The sequence below is a fragment of the Ctenopharyngodon idella genome, chromosome 10 (assembly GCF_019924925.1).
Source record: "Ctenopharyngodon idella isolate HZGC_01 chromosome 10, HZGC01, whole genome shotgun sequence".
Taxonomy (NCBI): domain Eukaryota; kingdom Metazoa; phylum Chordata; class Actinopteri; order Cypriniformes; family Xenocyprididae; genus Ctenopharyngodon; species Ctenopharyngodon idella.
The window spans coordinates 13,184,297-13,204,070 of NC_067229.1; the positions used below are offsets into that span (position 1 = coordinate 13,184,297).

General features: G+C 35.4%; 1 protein-coding gene across 1 annotated transcript in view; it reads left to right on the top strand.

Moving 5' to 3' along the window:
• Nucleotides 1-19,774, top strand: part of patj (PATJ crumbs cell polarity complex component) — a 117,948-nt gene that overhangs the window by 85,786 nt on the left and 12,388 nt on the right. Inside the window, 10 exon segments of the mRNA XM_051907584.1 lie at nt 5,052-5,248; nt 7,765-7,856; nt 11,504-11,576; nt 12,060-12,161; nt 13,327-13,413; nt 14,008-14,076; nt 15,931-16,057; nt 16,368-16,474; nt 18,023-18,106; nt 18,944-19,137. Coding sequence (XP_051763544.1) covers nt 5,052-5,248; nt 7,765-7,856; nt 11,504-11,576; nt 12,060-12,161; nt 13,327-13,413; nt 14,008-14,076; nt 15,931-16,057; nt 16,368-16,474; nt 18,023-18,106; nt 18,944-19,137 — 1,132 coding nt within the window.

The window sequence follows — 19,774 nt, forward strand, 5'->3', positions numbered from 1 at the left end:
TTATTATTATTATTAATATTATTATTATTATTATTATTATTATTATTATTATTATTATTATTATTCATGGTTCTTGAGGAGATTGTCTCTCGTTCCTCTAATAGATGGTGTGGCTGCCTCAAGGTCATTCAAATGTTAGTACAGTATTTGCTATCATGTTAATAGTTTTTGCTGTCATTTTTCCTTGTACCACATCCCTATCTTTCACAGTTGTCATTTCTCACTGCGGTCTTGAATAACCCAGCATCGATCTTTCATGTCTTCATGCTGACGCAGCTGATCTGAACGCAGCCCTTGTTTGTTGTGCATTATAAGCCTCTTACTTGAGTGTCAATGATCAGCTGAGTGAACTGAAGCAACTTGGATGGGTCAATAAAATGACAGGGTTTATCCTAATGCATAATGAATTTTCTTCAATTATCATTCAGTCTAGGGTGCCAATGACAGCCTGACTCCTGACATCCTAGATGCTAAGCTCGTGACTTTTAAAATCGACTGGTCTGATTTGAAAAGTGCTTACACTGTAGTATGAACAATAATTTTTGCTTTCTATGTGCATATGTATATGGAGGTGTCCACACTCTTGACCATACAGATTCAAATTTGTCTTGTTACAATAAAATGTTGTATTAAGGCAGAATCCTTTATACTCAAAGCGTAATGTTACAACTAAACTAATGATTGAAGATCTAATAATTGCTGATCCACTGACCTACAAAAATACAAAAATATTAAATATTAAATGTCACAAGTTCATTTGAGCACTTGAATTGGTTGGCAAGAATGATTGTTCCTTTAGATCAGAATAATGAGAACATTTATGTTGCTAATGAGTAAATTAGTGTGCTATTGACCTGCTCTCCAGATCAATCCATCACATGTATATATTTGACAGAATGTGTTCATGAAAACAGTAAAAGTTTATATTACATTATTTGTGCATAAAACAAATTTTATTCAAGATATTGAAGTTATTTATTAACATTTATATGTAATTCTATTATTTCTTAAGGAATTAATAAAATGAATTCATCACGGCACCTGTTAGTGGGTCGGGATATATTAGGCAGCAAGTGAACATTTTATATTAGAAGCAAGAAAAATGGACAAGCAAAAAGATTTGAGTTAGTTTGACAAGGGCCAAATTGTGATGGCTAGACGACTGGGTCAGAGCATCTCCAAAACTGCAGCTCTTGTGGGGTGTTCCTGGTCTGCAGTGGTCAGTATCTATCAAAAGTGGTCCAAGGAGCAAACAGTGGTGAACCGGCTACAGGGTCAATGGCGGCCAAGGCTCATTGATGCACACAGGGAGCAAAGGCCGGCCTGTGTGGTCCCATCCAACAGATGAGCTACTGTAGCTAAAAAACCCTCCGTAACTGGCAGATTTAAAGACAATGACAGTCATTTGACAAATAAATAACAGTTACATACGTATTACCAACATTTTATCATGTAGGCTTTATGGTACACCTCAAACAAGGGAATTTATAGTAATTTAGTGTTAATGTTAATTAGCAAGTCTATGAATGGCTTGGGTATGCAGAGCATTCGCAGCTTATGTGGACCACACGCCCATATATATATATATATATATATATATATAATATATAGAGAGAGAGAGAGAGAGAGAGATACTTATTCGTAAGCTATGTACAGTATCTCACAGAAGTGAGTACACCCCTCACATTTTTGTAAATATTTTATTATATTTTTTCATGTGACAACAATGAAGAAATGACACTTTGCTACAATGTAAAGTAGTGAGTGTACAGCTTGTATAACTGTAAATTTGCTGTCCCCTCAAAATAACTCAACACACAGCCATTAATGTCTGAACCGCTGGCCACAAAAGTGAGTACACCCCTAAGTGAAAATGTCCAAATTGGGCCCAAAGTGTCAGTATTTTGTGTGGCCACCATTATTTTCCAGCACTGCCTTAACCCTCTTGGGCTTCACAGGTTGCCACTGGAGTCCGCTTCCACTCCTCCATGATGACATCACAGAGCTGGTGGATGTTAGAGACCTTGCGCTCCTCCACCTTCCTTTTGAGGATGCCCCACATATGCTCAATAGGGTTTAGGTACCCTCAGCTTCTTTAGCAAGGCAGTGGTCGTCTTGGAGGTGTGTTTGGGGTCGTTATCATGTTGCAATACTGCCCTGCGGCCCAGTCTCCGAAGGAAGGGGATCGTGCTCTGCTTCAGTATGTCACAGTACATGTTGGCATTCATGGTTCCCTCAATGAACTGTAGCTCCCCAGTGCCGGCAGCTCTCATGCAGCCCCAGACCATGACACTCCCACCACCATGCTTGACTGTAGGCAAGACACACTTGTCTTTGTACTCCTCAACTGGTTGCCGCCACACACGCTTGACACCATCTGAACCAAATAAGTTTATCTTGGTCTCATCAAACCACAGGACATGGTTCCAGTAATTCATGTCCTTAGTCTGCTTGTCTTCAGCAAACTGTTTGCAGGCTTTCTTCTGCATCATCTTTAGAAGAGGTGTGCGGCGTATGGTCTGAGCACTGACAGGCTGACCCCCACACCCCTTCAACCTCTGCAGCAATGCTGGCAGCACTCATACGTCTATTTCCCAAACACAACCTCTGGATATGACGCTGAGCACGTGCACTCAACTTCTTTGGTTGACCATGGCGAGGCCTGTTCTGAGTGGAACCTGTCCTGCTAAACCGCTGGCCACCGTGCTGCAGCTCAGTTTCAGGGTCTTGGCAATCTTCTTATAGCCTATGCCATCTTTCTGTAGAGCAACAATTCTTTTTTCAGATCCTCCAAGAGTTCTTTGTCATGAGGTGCCATGTTGAACTTCCAGTGACCAGTATGAGAGAGTGAGAGCGATAACACCAAATTTAACACGCCTGCTCCCCATTCACACCTGAGACCTTGTAACACTAACGAGTCACATGACACCGGTGAGAGAAAATGGCTAATTGGGCCCAATTTGGACATTTTTACTTAGGGGTGTACTCACTTGTGTGGCCAGCGGTTTAGACATTAATGGCTGTGTGTTGAGTTATTTTGAGAGGACAGCAAATTTACACTGTTATACAAGCTGTACACTCACTACTTTACATTGTAGCAGAGTGTCATTTCTTCATTGTTGTCACATGAAAAGATATAATAAAATATTTACAAAAATGTGAGGGGTGTACTCACTTCTGTGAGATACTGTACATAGCTAAATGTAAATGTATTCTTAATTGTTCCTCTGGATGCATTAACGAGAAACATTTTTTCAGAGCCCCAATGCATAAACCATCAACAATAAACCCTCTAACACTTTTCCTGTTTTGCAGATGAGGCGTAAAATCAGCTTTTAATGGACTGGAGCAGTTATCAGACCCTGTCTATTTTGACCTCCCTTATGTCTCTCACTTTATCTCTCCTCACTTTCGTCACACAGAAGGTGTGACACTCTTACTTCATCCATTTGCCGAAGTTTTATGTCACTGCTATCGTCCTAAAGCTTTTAATTAGGCCTCTCACATGATAGCGGTGCTCTCTTAATGCACCCCCAAAGAGCTACACTGCAGTATAACGGAAACAGGGATGAGCTTTCATAGTGCGAAAGGTCACAGATATACACATTCCCCTCATGTACATTCGACAGCTGTGGTTTTAATCAGAATGGCTGCCGAAGCTTGCCGTGCTGCTTTAAAGAGCCACAGTAAGTGTCGCGTGGGATTATTGAAGTTTGAAAAAAGACTTTAAAAGGTATGAAAAAGTTGTTAAAAGTACGAAACATCTTCACTGACCATCTGCCAATGTCTTCATTTTGTTTAAGTATCTGAAACCAGCCAACAAATTGACAAGTTTTCTTTGATTCCGTATTGCAGAGTTTCCTCACGGTTTCTCATCAGTAAAGTCCTAACTGATGGTCCACTGTGGTTTAAAAGTGCCAGCAAATCATCTCCATCTGAAGTGTTTTGTTTCTGTATGCCCACCAGCAGCACCTACTGTACACTGAATTTTGATAACATGAAAACTGAAGAACCCTCAAAAAATCTTTCCATCCATTGAAGTCTTTTGAGATTCATGAGAAGCAGCTGGCTTGGAAGATTGATCAAATGTTCCCGGTGCTCAAGAGTCCAGTCACTACTTTCCTGGCTCACTAAGTCCTGGCTCAGCCGCCATTTCCATAACAGTCATATAATACAGACTTTAGAGAGATGCGAGACGGCTAAAAGCAAAGTGAGACTTTCACTTTGTCCCTTTTGCATGTAGTGCCGCAGGATGAACGAGACCTAGTTTTGATGGAAGCTTGTGTTAGGTCAGCTAAGGGGCCGTTTCGTCCAGATTAATATGCTGCAGTTAAATGCTCGTGGTGGTTAAATGCTGCAGGTTTCTTCTCTGTCTTTCTCGCAACTGTTTGCCAGTGTGTGAACATAAATCGATTACGTGAGCCCTGTAAGTCTAAATGTAATATCACCTGAGCCTTGAGCTGTAAAAGATTCATTTTTGTTCTCCAGTCAACCTGGAAAATCTCTAGCGCCTGAAATGCATCAATGTATCGTTTTTTCATTCTTGTCAGAGTAAATTAAAATGAGTCTACTCAACCTCAGCAATTGAAAGGGCTCTTGAAATTCCCGTCTGCAGATGCTCATTTTTGACTTGTTGATTGTTTCGAAGAAATAGAGATGTGTCTGCGTTCAAAATGACCCCAATTTGAGCGCCACAGCATGCATTATTTGCGATCAAGAGGAAGCAGTAAATTCACAGTAGTTTAGAATAAATAGATTTAGATTGTCATTAAATTAAAAAGCACTGCATATTGTGACATAAAGTTTAATTGCACGCCACACTAGGCTGAGTTCCCGGATGAGATACAGAGGACGTTCTTGAAATGAAAAAGGGCTAGGTCTTCGAGCCTTGAGGCTTTTCAGATTGCATGTCAATACTGTTTACTATACTCTGCCTGATGTATAGATGCTCATATAAACAATACCTTTATCTTTGTCCTCTAGGAAAGTAATTGCTTTTTTTCCCAGTCCTATTCCCTATCTGATGTGTCCTTTCTCCATGTTTGCTTCAGAGGTGATCAGGCAGAGGTATGCAGACCTGCCAGGAGAGCTGCTGATCGTGGAACTGGAGAAAGATCGGAATGGCTTGGGCCTCAGCCTGGCCGGGAACAGGGATCGCTCCTGTATGAGCATCTTTGTGGTGGGGATCACCACCGGAGGGCCGGCCAGCCGCGATGGACGCATCAAAGTGGGCGACGAACTGTTGGAGGTGAAACACACATGCATACAGTCAAGTGTTTGTAGTGGTGGGTGTTGAATTGCTAAGCTGGAGCTTAGAGAAGTGAACATCTTCAGCTTTCAAACAAACTTCCAAACAGTATTTCTTTATCAAAGCAGAAAACATAATATTAAATTATTTGTTCATTAGCAGTCATTATAATTGATATTAATTTGGTATTAATGAGTATCTAATAAAAATAAAATATTATTATATATACGCTACTGCGCAAAAGTCTTAGGCCACCACCAGCTTTTCTGTTTTATAAACCAAAATTGACATTTTTCACTTGTTTTGCCTGTAGCTCGAAATTAGCCCGTGCGCATTCCGACTCCTTTTGCCAGCACGGGTCACATATATTAAAACAAACTGTCCCTACCAATTTTTAAAACAAAGTGACTCTAAGGTATGGTGAGGTCCCAATGAGGAATTATGGGTCTGGGCTCAAGATTTAGAAGCTATCTATCCCTCTCTCTTTCATTTTTTTCTTTCTCTAGGTAAAAGCCTTTTCCTGTTGAGCCCCTTGTAATCCAATGGGGAAATGGTGGTTTCCATCAGTTTCATTCTCATTCTCGTCTAATATTGAATGATGCATGGGTCATCTGGGTCAGTCTCATACAGGCAAAATCACTTTAAACCTTGAGAGACATGGTGGCCAGGCTCGCTGTTCTGGTTCTGGTTCCACCTGGTTCCTCTATCTCTTTCCATACCTGTTTATACCTGGGCCTGAGCCATTAATGTGCAAACGAGAAGTGTAAGGTTTTGCCTCAGATGGCCGGATGAATTTCAAATGAAGCCACCTGCCCTCAGTTTCACTATCTCTGTCTGCTCTTGCTTATCACTTTCTCTGCCGACCTCTCTCTCCTGCTCGCTTTATCTCTCTAAGTGTTGCCTCAGCTCCTTCAAACCCCAGAATCTCACCACAAGACACATTTCAATGCAAAAGTTGAAACGGCAATGTACAAGACTGATAACGTCAGTTCACTTTTATGTTTGTATACACACAATTCTAATGTTTTTATTCATGAGTTTAAATTAGAATTGGCCACACCCCACAGGAAGTTGAATTTGGAATTTAAATGACAATAAACAGTTTTTCTTTCATTTAAAATAGTCGATTTTTGTAACACAATGAAAAATATTAAAATAAATATTTTAAACCAATAGTTTTAACAAATTATGGCTGTTTATTTCCTGATATGAAGAATACATTTTATTTCTCAATTTATTGAACATTTAAAAAAAAAAAAAAAAAGCAAATCCACAATTGAATATTTAATCGATTTATTGTTTATAATATATAGAACATTTTGGGTAATGTATTTGACTATAAAATTATTAAAAATCATTTAATAATTATATTAATTATATTTATTTATGAAAAATAAATTTAATCCAAATTTTTGCAGGTGATTAATAATATAATCTAATATTTCTGGAAATAGCCCACATGTTTTGTGTATTATAATATTATTATGAGTAATTTAACAAGAAAAAATATTAAAAACTACACTAATTGCCAATCAGAATCCTGTTTGCTACTTCAAACTATATTCAATTTAGTATCAATGAGATTTATTTTATTTCTATGTTTTATATTATATTTCTATATTTTATTTCAGTTAATGTTTTTTATGGTTTTGGTTTTAGTTTCACTTATCTATAATATCTCTAATTCAGAAAGCCATTCGCAATTCATTTCTGAATGAACTGCTGGTCCTCCGTATTGCTGCGTCCCACAATAAATTCTCCAATCTTTTCCAGTCCAGGTGGCATTTTGGTTTCCACGTTTGTTTCCTCCTCGGAATTACCTATCGATTTAGCAATTTGGTCGACATGTACGAATGCCGTATTTTGCTGTGGAATTCGAGGCTCAGAGCTGTTGCTCGCTGACCTTTGTCTAATATCTATCTCCATTAGACGTGAACGTGCTACGGCATTAGTCACGATCCACTAGTGCTTCAGCTAATGATTCTGTCACAGGTGATTGGAGACACAAGTCAACCGCTCTCAAATACGTGTTCACAAACTCAGATGCAGTTAGTTGTAACCAGTTCACAATGTGTGCTGTCGAACTTACAGATCTTGCTAAAGAAACTCTCATAAAAAAGTTCCATGGTATTACCACAGGTTTTTAGTGATGGGGTTCTATAGTAATACCATGATTTTCCTTGGAAGAAAAGGTATGTGAACCCTTTCATTTACCTAGGTTACTGCATATACATTGGTTATGAAATGACAAACATTGCTAAAGATGCTGAGTACCATGGTATTACTACAGGTTTTTTAGGTATGTGGTTCTATAGTAATACCATCACATACTTTTTCCTCCATTTCCTTTGAGTAAAATGGATGTGAACCCTTTCAATTTACCTAGATTACTGTGTATAAATTGGTCATGAAATGAATACAATATAAACATAATTTTACTGTTTTCAATGACAAATCATGGTTTTGTCTGATTTTTTTTTTTTTTTTTTTTTTTTTTTTTTTTGTGCTTCCATCAGATAAACAACCAGGTGTTGTACGGCCGGAGCCACCAGAACGCGTCGGCCATAATAAAAAGCGCTGCATCTAAGGTCAAACTCGTCCTGGTCAGGTAAGAGTCCTTCCGAGACAACCCTCAGCCTGCTGTTTTTTTCACACTACCATCTGTTCATTTGTAAAAATGACTCTCATTTCAGCTTTGGTATAATATAATTAAAAATAATGAGATTATGAATTTATGTTTAGTTAATGTGTTAGTTTTTACCTCTGGGGTATTGAAATGTGCGATTATAATATCATAATCAATGATTAATTTATTGACAGATCTAAAATTTTAAAAGCGCAAAATGTAGTGCATTATCACTCTCTTGAACTTGAAACATGTTTGCAGAAACTGACATTCTTTCCTCCTCACAATTCAAACCAAGCAATCTCACTTGCCCAAAGATTTATCATCTGAAATCGACGAGTAGATTGCTTTTTTTTTTCTGACCAAACTCCTTGATCAGGCTGAAAACCCAAGGCACTGTGGATAATTAGGATCATAAAGCAGGCTTTTAAAGAAGGCAGTGGCAGTCTGTGTAGAATTGAAGCAATCTGAGTCAGTGCCAGTACTTTGAATAAACTTTCACATCTGTAATGAACATGAGTGTGAAATCCATGTGTTAAGATGTTGATGCAATTATGTCTGTGTATTGGCTGTTGACAAATAGCTTGGACATGTTGGAGACAACACTTTTCACATTAAGATTTCAAGTTAAATTTATATGAATATATATGGGAAAGTCAATATTTAAAGTACTGAAACTAGTTGCCATTTCCCCCTAAGTTTCTCAGTTTTAGCTTTGTTGCCGTTCACTTGCATGTTCCTGCATTGAAAATAAATTTTGTAAGAGTTCGATATTCCCTGCATATTCCAGTCTCTAAATTAACAGAAAAAAAAAAAAAAAAAATATATATATATATATATATATATATAATATGTGTGTATATATATATATATATATATATATATATATTGTTTATGCTAATATAATAGTTTTTTTTTTTTTTGGTTTGGCTTTTGTTTTATTTTGTTTTGGTTTTGTTTGGTATAGTTTGGTCATTTTGTTTGGTTTTGTTTTGGTTTGGCTTTTGCTTTATTTAGTTTTGTTTTTGTTTGGTTTAGTCATTTTTATTTTGTTGGTTTGGTTTAGTTCCATTTTATTTATTTTTAATTTTTTTGTTTTGTTTTGTTTTGGGTTTGTTTGGTTTGGTCTTTTTATTTTGTGTTTTGTTTTGTTTGGTTTCGTTGTCTAGTTTGGTCATTTTGTTAAGGCACAATAACTTGACGTGACTACCAATGGCAACAACAAAGTTTACAAGATCCGCAACCTGATACAGTTGGATAAGATTATTTTATCATATTATTTATTATTTTATCTGTACTCGTCTATGTCAGTGTCACAAAACCCATTTTAATTTATTTTAAGAATGTGAAAAATGTACTTCAAATAGTTGTCTAGCATTTTATACTTATATCATGTTATATCTGTTTCTTGTCACTTTGAAGAGTAGAGTCATCATTCCTAAGTACCGAATCAAACGCATGCTAGTTTCTGTGTATTGGCAAACCTTACAAGAGCGAGGACATGTGACATTGATACATTTGATGTGATCATTGATGGCATTTTGATAGCAGTATTTCTGGAGTTGTCCTTTCATCCCATATAGGGAGTGAGGAATGATATGGTGTAATAGACTGTACCTGCTATAGCCTATCACTATATAATGTTGATAACATAGAGATATTTTGAAATGCAATACAGTGTAAAAACAACACAGCCCTTCAGTCCATCATGAACAAAAGCTGATTCTGTCATTACAGACATAATCTGAGACTTGCCATATGTTTCTGTCAAGATCTTGTGTTTTCATATGAGTATTTGTTAGCTTGACCTTTATTTGACTGGTTATTTTGTCAGGTTTGCTGATAATGGCTGTGTAAAGACACTAATATATCCTTGCTATCTACAGCTCATTATCAGTCAGTGGAATGTGACAGCTCAATTTACGGATAACAAAACAAATGTTGATGTGCTACTGAATATTAATAGATTGACTTTAACAGACGCACAGTTTGCATTGCCATCAGTCTAGTTGGTGAGATTTGGTATAATTTTTGTAATTCAGACTGGTCTGAAAGCCATTGTAAATGATTTGTATTGTGTCAAATGTCATTTGTCAACAAATGATAGAATGTCATGGAGAAAAGCATGTTACCATGGCAACATAACTGGGCAGTGGTCAAGACTGAAACGTGTCCACCAGTGACGTGAATGGCAAAATGTCACAGTGTCATTGTTGATGGTTACCAAGTTGTTTAGCAAAGGGATTTTGGAGCTGAATGAAATCAGGACTAGTTTCCATGACCCTAGTTAGTTCAAATTTGGTGTTTTCGATCTTCCTTTAAAAGGGGTTACTTGGAAACAAGCTAAGAATTGATTGTTTCATAAATTCTGATCATTGGCGTCAAACTTACCTTGACAAAAGCACAGTAATTGGAAACGGGTCGCTTAGTGTGCAAAGACAATAATGCCAGGGTGAACAGAAGGAGGGATGTAGCGAGTTATATTTCTCATCAACCCAAGATCTTGAGGAAGAGGCTAAGAGGATTGATAGTGCAACATCTCAATTCATCTGCCCCATCAGTCCTTATCGATCTGAGTGGAGAAAACTGCCAAGAGACATGTGGGAACATGAAAGGTAGAGAGCAAGCGGTACCAATTTTGGCGTCATCGACAGGATGGGATTCATTTTTCTTGGACAAAAGATTTCTCTCTTTAAAATTCCATCACAAATAAGATGTTCTGCCGGTAAAAATAAAAATAAAATATTCTATTTGAATATATTTTAAAATGTAATTTATTCCTGTGATGCAAAGCTGAATTTTCAGCATCATTACTCCAGTCTTCAGTGTCACATGATCCTTCAGAAATCATTCTAATATGCTGATTTGCTGCTCAAGAAACATTTATTATTATTATTATTATTATCAATGTTGAAAACAGTTGAAATGGTCACAATCTTCAGGATTCTGTAAATAGAAAGTTCAATGAACAGCATTTCTTAAATGTATTTATTAAATTTATTAAAGCATTTATTAAATAAAAATTGTTTGTAACATAAATGTCTTCACTGTCACTTTTGATCAATTTAATGCATCCTTGATGAATAAAAGTATTAATTTCTCTCTTTTTTTTTTTTTTTTAAATATTTTTTAAATGTTTGAATCTTATTGTTCCCACAAAAATGTAAAGCAGCAAAACCTATTTTCAACATTGATAATAATAATAAGAAATGTTTGTTGAACATCAAATCAGCATGTTAGAATGATTTCTGAAGGATCATGTGACCGGAGTAATGATGCTGAAAATTCAGCTTTGCATCACAGGAAAAAATAACATTTTAAAATATATTCAAATAGAAAACAGTTATTTTAAATTGTAATAATATTTCACAATATTACTGTTTTTACTGTATTTTTGATTAAATAAATGCAGCCTTGGTGAGCAGAAGAGACTTCTTTCAAAAACATTAAAAAATTGTAATGTTTCCAAACTTTTGACGGGTACTGTATATAAAAATTAAAAAAAAAAAAAAAATACACATTATATATTTAATTTTACTTTATGAATATTTTTGTAAACATGTTCACTTTTAAGGATGAACTGACATGTGAACTGATGTAAACTTTAGATTTTTTCTGTCTGTTGATAGGAATGAAGATGCTCTCAATCAAATGGCTGTCGCTCCTTTTCCTTCCCAGCCTTCCTCATTCTACTCCAGTGAGGTACGATACATTATAAATAGTCACCTGTTAAACATGTCTTTTGCTTAGGCTTGAACTGATTTTCTCATTTATTTAGATATTCAGTGTCTTTAAAAACTGCAGACAGTTCTGTAAATAGTTATAAAATGGCTTTGAAGTTCCTTTGACAATTAAAACAAATTTTTTCAAAATCATGATCCAAATAACATTGAATAGGTGCCATGATGTGCCGCTTTTTTGCATCAGGATTTTTTTTTAAATAATTTAAAAAATATTACAAATTAATACATTATTATACAATATAAATTACTGAATTTAATATTTAAAATAAATATAGGGATCAATATTAAAATTAAATATAGGGATTTAATATTAATGTATTTATATTGGTATTATTGTTTGTCATTATTATATCAGATTATATATTGTTATATTAATATTCATATTTGTTAAATACTAAAAATTAGAATTATAGGAGTACTGATTATAGAGCTCTTGTTTCAGACACATCAAAATACTCCAGCAGTTTCAGTTCCAACAGAGAAGCCACAGTTACCCGAAAGCCTCCCTCTGAGCAGAAGCTCACCTGAACCGCTAATAGTCAAGGTGAGTCCTCGCCAAATCAACACCCTCAACCTTTTATGTAAGGGTCAGAGGCCATGAATTGCTAATTTGAATACATTTTTATCACTTTTTTTTATATAATTATACAAATAATAATAATTATTATACATAAAGATTCTATTAAAATACTGTTACAGTGCCCCTATTATGCTTTTTTTAAAGGTTCCTAATTTTGTTTTGGAGGTCTCCTATGGTTTACATTCATCCAAAGTCAAAAAAGACTTTAATTTTCTCATAATATATATTGCAGCATCACCTCTTTTCTCACAGTGTCTAAAACAGCTTGATAAAAGATTTGGGCTCTCTAAACCCCTCCTTTTCGTGAGCCTGCTCTGCTCTGATTGGTCAGATGGCCCAGTCTGTTGTAATTGGTCTACCACTTACAGCATCTGTCGGAAACGAAACACCCATTACCATAACTGAATTACAGCTCCAGAGGCCTCCAGTGCTTGATACACAATGATCAACTACACACAGCTACAATTACAGTGTTTGAGGGCAGGTCAAAGTAGACGGGCAGCCAATGAAAATCATAGGTGGACATTATGCAAAAATGTTTGTGCTGGAAGTAACACTGGAATTACTGACGACTCATTTCAGGCAGTTCAGAATATTATATTCTCTTATATTCACAAACAGCTCAATTACACACTACATGAAAGGTAATATCCAAAGCATAATTGGGGCACTTTAAGTCAAATAGAGTCCAATAAAATTGTAGTGAAAAAAAAGTCTTATAAAATGGGTTATTTCAGTATGCCTTGCTTGTAAGACAGTGTTTCTGACTTTACAACAGATATGATGCAAGAACGTGGCAACCTATTGCCATCATTATGAAAACAGTAATGACTGTTGACTCAGCGTTTTACAACTCTATTCCTTCTCCCTTCTTTTTTATCCCCTCATTGTCAGTCTGAGTTTGAACCAGCTGTTGCAGACCTAAATGTGGATTTGTTCCGGTAAACAAACAGTTGAAACTGCCTCGCGGGCATTTGGCTCTAAACAGTAGCTCATTGTCATCAGCTGCCTCTAGCCTAACTCTGTCCTAGATGGAGGCAGCGACTGCAGTTTTGACCTAGTTGAAGCTCTGTGGGGAGCATCTAGGCCTGACGCTTTATTTTACCTGTTTGCTTGACTCCTCATACAGGATCAACCCAGCATGGCGCCGACCGTGAGCCCCACGCAGAGAGATCAGACGCTGAATAGTTTTAGAGATGGAGAGTCATCCTTAAAGGTGAGGAACAATCTCAACCAGATGTTCAATGGCATGCTACCTTACTACTTGTACTATTTTTGCAAAATGTATACTGTGCTTAGTATACTATGCCAATTTACTGTATGCATTAAAAACCCAGATTTATTTCTATTTGTTATAAATACATTTATAATTTATATTGCTTATTTGTATTTATAAATGCATTTATATTCATACATTTATAATTTATATTATTATTTATTTATTTATTTATTTATTTGGTTTCAAAAAAATTATTTTCATCATTAAATTAAATTACATTTTGAATGTCAGATTTTCATTTTGGCCTATGAACACCTCTTTATTTATGGAAAATGGTAACAGACATGTATTTCCAAGGTAACAGACAGGCACCACTCACTGAGTTAAACATGCAGTATAGTAAAGTCATGAGAAAACAACATAGCATACAGTAGTTCAAGAAATGTATTGTATCGCCAGTAATGCATTTCCATCCTTTACTCATGAATCAAAAAGTGCCATGAATGTTTCATAATTGTTCCATTAAATTTTGCTTGTGTAGCCCTGTTGTACTGAGCGATAAAACTAATTAAGGTATATTAATCATTTCAGAAGCTGAAATCCTCAGAGAAAATATTGGAGTCTCCTAGTGAACAGCCGCCCAAGCCTCATGTAGAGCAGGTGTGTTTGTTTACTTACATGTGTATGTTCGTTCGACACAACTGCATTTGCAACACATTTAACTTTTTTAAAGTTAATATTGTATTTAACTTCCTTAAAGTCAACATTAATACATTAATTTTGAGTTCATGTTGATTTTAAACGAGTTGCATGTACGTTGGACAAGATTTTTATTTCTCTAAACTCAGTGGTGTATAGTAACAAAGTACAAATACTTTGTTACTGTATTTAAGTACAGTTTTTGTGTATTTGTGACCCTGGGTCACAAAACCAGTTATAAGGGTCTATTTTGTGAAACTGAGATGTATACATCATCTGAAAGCTGAATAAATAAGCTTTCCATTGATGTATGGTTTGTTAGGATAGGACAATATTTGGTTGAGATACAATGAAAATCTGGAATCTGAGGATGCAAAAAAATCTAAATATTGAGAAAATCGCCTTTAAAGTTGTCCAAATGAAGTCCTTAGCAATGCTCATCCACTCACAAAAATAATTTTTTTTGATATATTTACGGTAGGAAATTTACAAAATATCTTCATGGAACATGATCTTTACTTAATATCCTAATGATTTTTGGCATAAAAGAAAAATCGATAATTTTGACCCATACAGTGTTTTGTTGGCTATTGCTACAAATATACCCGAGCGACTTATGACTGGTTTTGTGGTACAGGGTCACATTTGTATTTTACTTGAGTATAAATATTTTTGTTGACTCCTACTACTACATATTAAAGAGAAATTTGATACTTTTACTCCGATACATTTGTCCAGACACTTTTGTTACATTTGCAGCTACAAGGTGCAAAAAACAATGGAAAGCAATCTTTGCTGATCGGTCATAGCGAAATCCAGTTTTCAAATGAACCTTTTGATCAGTTCACAAATCTAAATCTTGAGAAGCACAAGCACACAGAGCAATGTGTAACAGCTCTCCACTGGCGATCTAAATTGAATATGCTATTTTAATCTGTGTTTATCAAGGTAAATACGTCTTAACATTTTGAAATTGTGTTGCGTGTTTACGTATGTGTGATAAGATATGTGAGCGAACTATCCCGCCGGTGGTAGTGATGATAAAGATGAAAAGCTTGTTCTTCTATGTAAATATGCGTAGACGGACATCTTTGACCGTTGCTCCTCCTTATTTCCACTGTCCTGCATTTTGTGTTTTTAAAAGACCAAACACGTCTGAATGAATGCATTCATCTTACTGCAGTTTTATCTCTAGATAGTTTGCTTTAATTTGTTGTATTATGGATCACAGTGCATTTGTAGTAGGACACTCTCATTTGAATCGTTCAGTTCTTGAGTTAAAGAGATAGTTTACCTAAAAATTCTGTTATTTACTTACCCTCATGTTAATCCCAACAAGTATGCATTTCTTTAGTGATCTAAAGAAGAAATTCATACAGGTTTGGAACAACACGAGGGTCAGTAAATGATATAATTTCATTTTTTTTTGTGTGTGGACGATCCCTTTTTTTAACTCTTACATACCCTAACACAGAATCTCAGTTAGGTTGCCATCGTTACAATCACCTGTGCTGTTATTTATAAAATTTACCTGTACTTTTAATACTTAAATACTTTTAGTATCAGTTACTTTAATACTTAAGTATTTTTCTTATGAGCAACTTTTACTTTTACTTGAGTCAATTTCCATAACGGTATCTGTATTTTTACTTGAGTAAGACAATAGGATAGTTTATACAACACTGTCTAAACAGGTGCCAAGACATGGAAGCTCTGCCCAGACAAAACATGGCAGCCGTGTTAGTAAACAGTCTAACCTCTGTGTCTCTGTTTCTGTGTTCCTGCCGACTCGTCCTTGTCCTGGACCGTCCTCAGATCACCAGTCTTCCAAAAATCCTGAGGAATTCCACCAAGCCCTCAGCAGGTTCTCTGGAGGTCACCTCCTCGGGATCATCCGTGCCAGTCTCCGGCACCAGCCCCGACTTTGAGTACTGCAGCAAAGGTGAAACACGCCGAGTGTCACAAATAGTATTGAAAACATGTTATGTTGTTAGTTCAATTTTCATGTTTTTATAGACTTTTTGCGCTGCAATCTGTGGTGCCCAAATGCATGTTAAATTAAAGTTGAAATGAAAACAACAGCACTGCCATGTGGATTCGCCTCAGCCTCTTTGAACACTGACAGTTTTTTTTTTTTTTTTTTTTTTTTTTTTTTCCAAAAAAGAATTGATTTTCTGTTTTGCTCTGAGCGTTTTTTAAAGCACACAATATGAAAGAGTTGTATCATCTTTATCTTTCTTTCTCTGTTTCAGACCCTGCTACGTGTCCCATAGTTCCAGGACAAGAGACGGTTATTGAGATTTCTAAAGGTCGGTCTGGACTGGGTCTTAGTATAGTCGGCGGCAAAGATACCCAGCTGGTACGGTATCAGAAGTAAAACGTTTAAAACGCTTTCGAAATATAAGTTTTTGTTTTGTGTGCGTGTATTGCTTTATTTTTTTATTTTTGCTTTATTTTATCATTTTTGGGGTTTTTTTGTGTCTTGTTTTGTCTGTTGTATTTTAGTTTTTTTCTTTTTTTTTTTCTTTTGTATTTATTTTGTATTTGTTTTGTCTTTTGTATTTTGTTTTTTGTTTATACTTGTTTTCATTTTGTCCTTTTGTTTTTCTATTTTTTTTTTTTTTGTCTTGTTTCTGTATTTGATTTTAGTTTTTCTGTATTTTTTGTTTAAAATTTCTGTTTAGTTTTTTGTTTAATGTAAAAAAGTGACTGAAATTGCATATAGCACCTTTAATTGAAGGACATGCATCAAGAGATCATTTTAATGTCAGTTTGTCAAAATCAATCTGACGTCAATACAACATTTAATTTTTTTATTTATTTGTTTGATTTTTTTTATTTTTACATGCATTTGGAGCTGTATGCCCAGAATGCCGTGTAGACTAAAATGGTAGACTAAAATGCAGCGGTATTGAACAAAGCAGTATGCAGGTATCTCGAGACACATTTTTATGGTCCAGGCTTGTTGCTGAAAATAGCAATAACAATTAGATTTTGGTAGTTAGGGTTTTTTTTTTTTTTTTTTTGATAGAATGGTGCATTTGCTACTATGAACAGTATGTATGCTGAAAGAAAACAAAAATGCATTTATGCATACATACCCTATATTATCTGTTCATTGGTTCGTTCAACTGCCGATACAGCTGTCTGCAGGCACATCTTAGATGTGGGCCTGGTCAAAGTATCAGGAGGGTGTGTGTTTGTGACAGGACTCATTCTCTCCGGTGGGCCGCAGGGCTGCATCAGAACAGGCAGGTCATAGCGGGAGCTTTTTGTCTGTCCTGATTTTCTCTGCCAGACTGCAGAGACGAGCAGCGCCTTGGGCTTTTATCAGCACACTGCCACATCGCCATCATAATTCTGCAGCACTCCTGCACTGTGGGCTAGTTTAGCTGTCAAAGGCTTTCTATGAGTCAACAAAACCAACTCTCGGGCCCCACAGGTTTTTAGCAGTGTGTGTTTTTATATAAAAGGATTTTATAGGTGATGGGGAGCAGAAATCACACGCCCTCATGCCGCTCCATACCATACCACTCCATACCATACCACTTTCTTTCTACTGTGGAGATGTTTTCAAAAATTTGCTGGTTGCTCTTTTCCATTCAATTACAATAGATAGTGACTGAAGCTTTCAAGCTTCAAAAAAAAAAAAAGCAAAGTACCATAAAAGAGGTCCATATGACTCTTATTACAATTCTTCTGAATTTTGTGCAGTGAACAGACCAAATTTTTTACTACCAAAAATATTAGTATATTAGTGATATATTAGAAATATTAGTGATAATCTTCCCCCTCCAGTGAGCTGTGAACTGGCCCTTTAAGAAAGATGTGATAGGAACTCGTAGTTTCTTTCTTTTATTTGTTACCATATTCCTCCTCTTCACACATACTTCTCTCATCTTTTCAGGATGCCATAGTGATTCATGAAGTGTATGAGGAGGGGGCGGCGGCGCGGGACGGTCGACTCTGGGCCGGAGATCAGATTCTCGAGGTTTGTTTATGCTAGCTAGAGCGTGTTGCAAGGTTGTCAAGCGGGACGCCCCTTTGTAATGACACTGACAGCTGGTCTGCCTTGAGCAAAATGGAAATTTGATGTTGGTTTGAGGCTTGGTGTTATTGTGAATAATAAGAATAGAGGGATGTGACTAGGAGTGTTTGCAATAATTAGATCTGAGCAGTAGTTCTCTGTGCTTAACTTAGACAATAGCGCCATCTTCTGGGCATAGAGTAGTGTAGAACACACAACTTATATGAAGTATTATTTTACAAGTGTTGTTTTATAGTATTATTTATGTAGGCTACTTTTATTAATATTTTGAATTAGCATTTATTTTTATATTTTCAGTTTTCATTTTAATTTAATGTAAGTTTAAAATAATTATATACATATATAAATAATATATTAAATAATTATATAAAAATTTAATTTTTATTGCAGTTTTAGTAATTTTAGTACTTTAACTTATTTCAGTTACTTGCCAACGCAACATTTGTAACTGAAGGGGGTTTTTTACGTTTTTTTTTTTTTTTTTTATCTGATATTTATATTTTATTTTATTTCAGCTTTTTTTCAATTACCAAAACTGATTTTTAAGTTTTAATTTTTGCAATTTTACAGTAACAATATTGCTCAGAGCATACTGTACACAATACTATATCCAACAATGCAATGTGCTCAACTTTGACCTTCCATTTTTGTATGATGAATGAACCAGAAATGTCAGCCATGATTTCTAACTCTTTCTTTCTCTTTATTTGATTGGACTGCCACTGTTAAACGGTTTATACATTTTTAATATAATATAATGTAATATGGCGCCACCTACAGGTAAATGGAGTGGACCTGCGCAGCGTCGCTCATGAAGATGCAATAGCTGCTCTACGGCAAACACCGGCGAAAGTGCGGTTGACTGTCCTGCGTGACGAGGCACAATACAGGGACGAGGAAAACCTTGATGTGTTCCAGGTTGAACTTCAGAAGAGAACCGGCCGTGGCCTGGGCCTGAGCATCGTCGGGAAGAGGTGAAGGACGCACGTGTTTTTCTTATGAGGAGAACGGGGGAAAAAATGAACAATACAATAATGAAAATGAAATAAAGAAATAAGATGAGCAATACATATAGTCATTGTAAAATAATTTAATAAAATAAAATGCATGGTATAATAATAATTTTAAAATAAAATAATACAATGCACAAAAGAAATAATTTTCTTTAATAAAATAAAATAAACAATATAATAATAATGTTCAAATAATATAATAAAATGCACATTACAATTATAATTTATAATATGAAATAATACAATAATAATTTTAACATAAAATAAAACAAAATGCACAATGGAATAATTTTATAATAAAATAATAAAATTAAATGCACAATACAATAATAATTTTCAAATAAAATAATAGAATGAAATGCACAATACAATAATAATTTTAAAAGAAATAAAACAAAAAGCACAATGTAATAATTTTATAATAAAATAATAAAATGCATAATATTGCGGAGCCTCACACATGACATGCGGGGAAAAAATATGTATATTGTGGCCACAAATTAATAATTTGTTTCCACAACTTAATAATACGTCAACATGTTTTACTAATTTGTTCCCTCGTTTTAAGTAAATCGTGCATACAATATAATAATTTGTT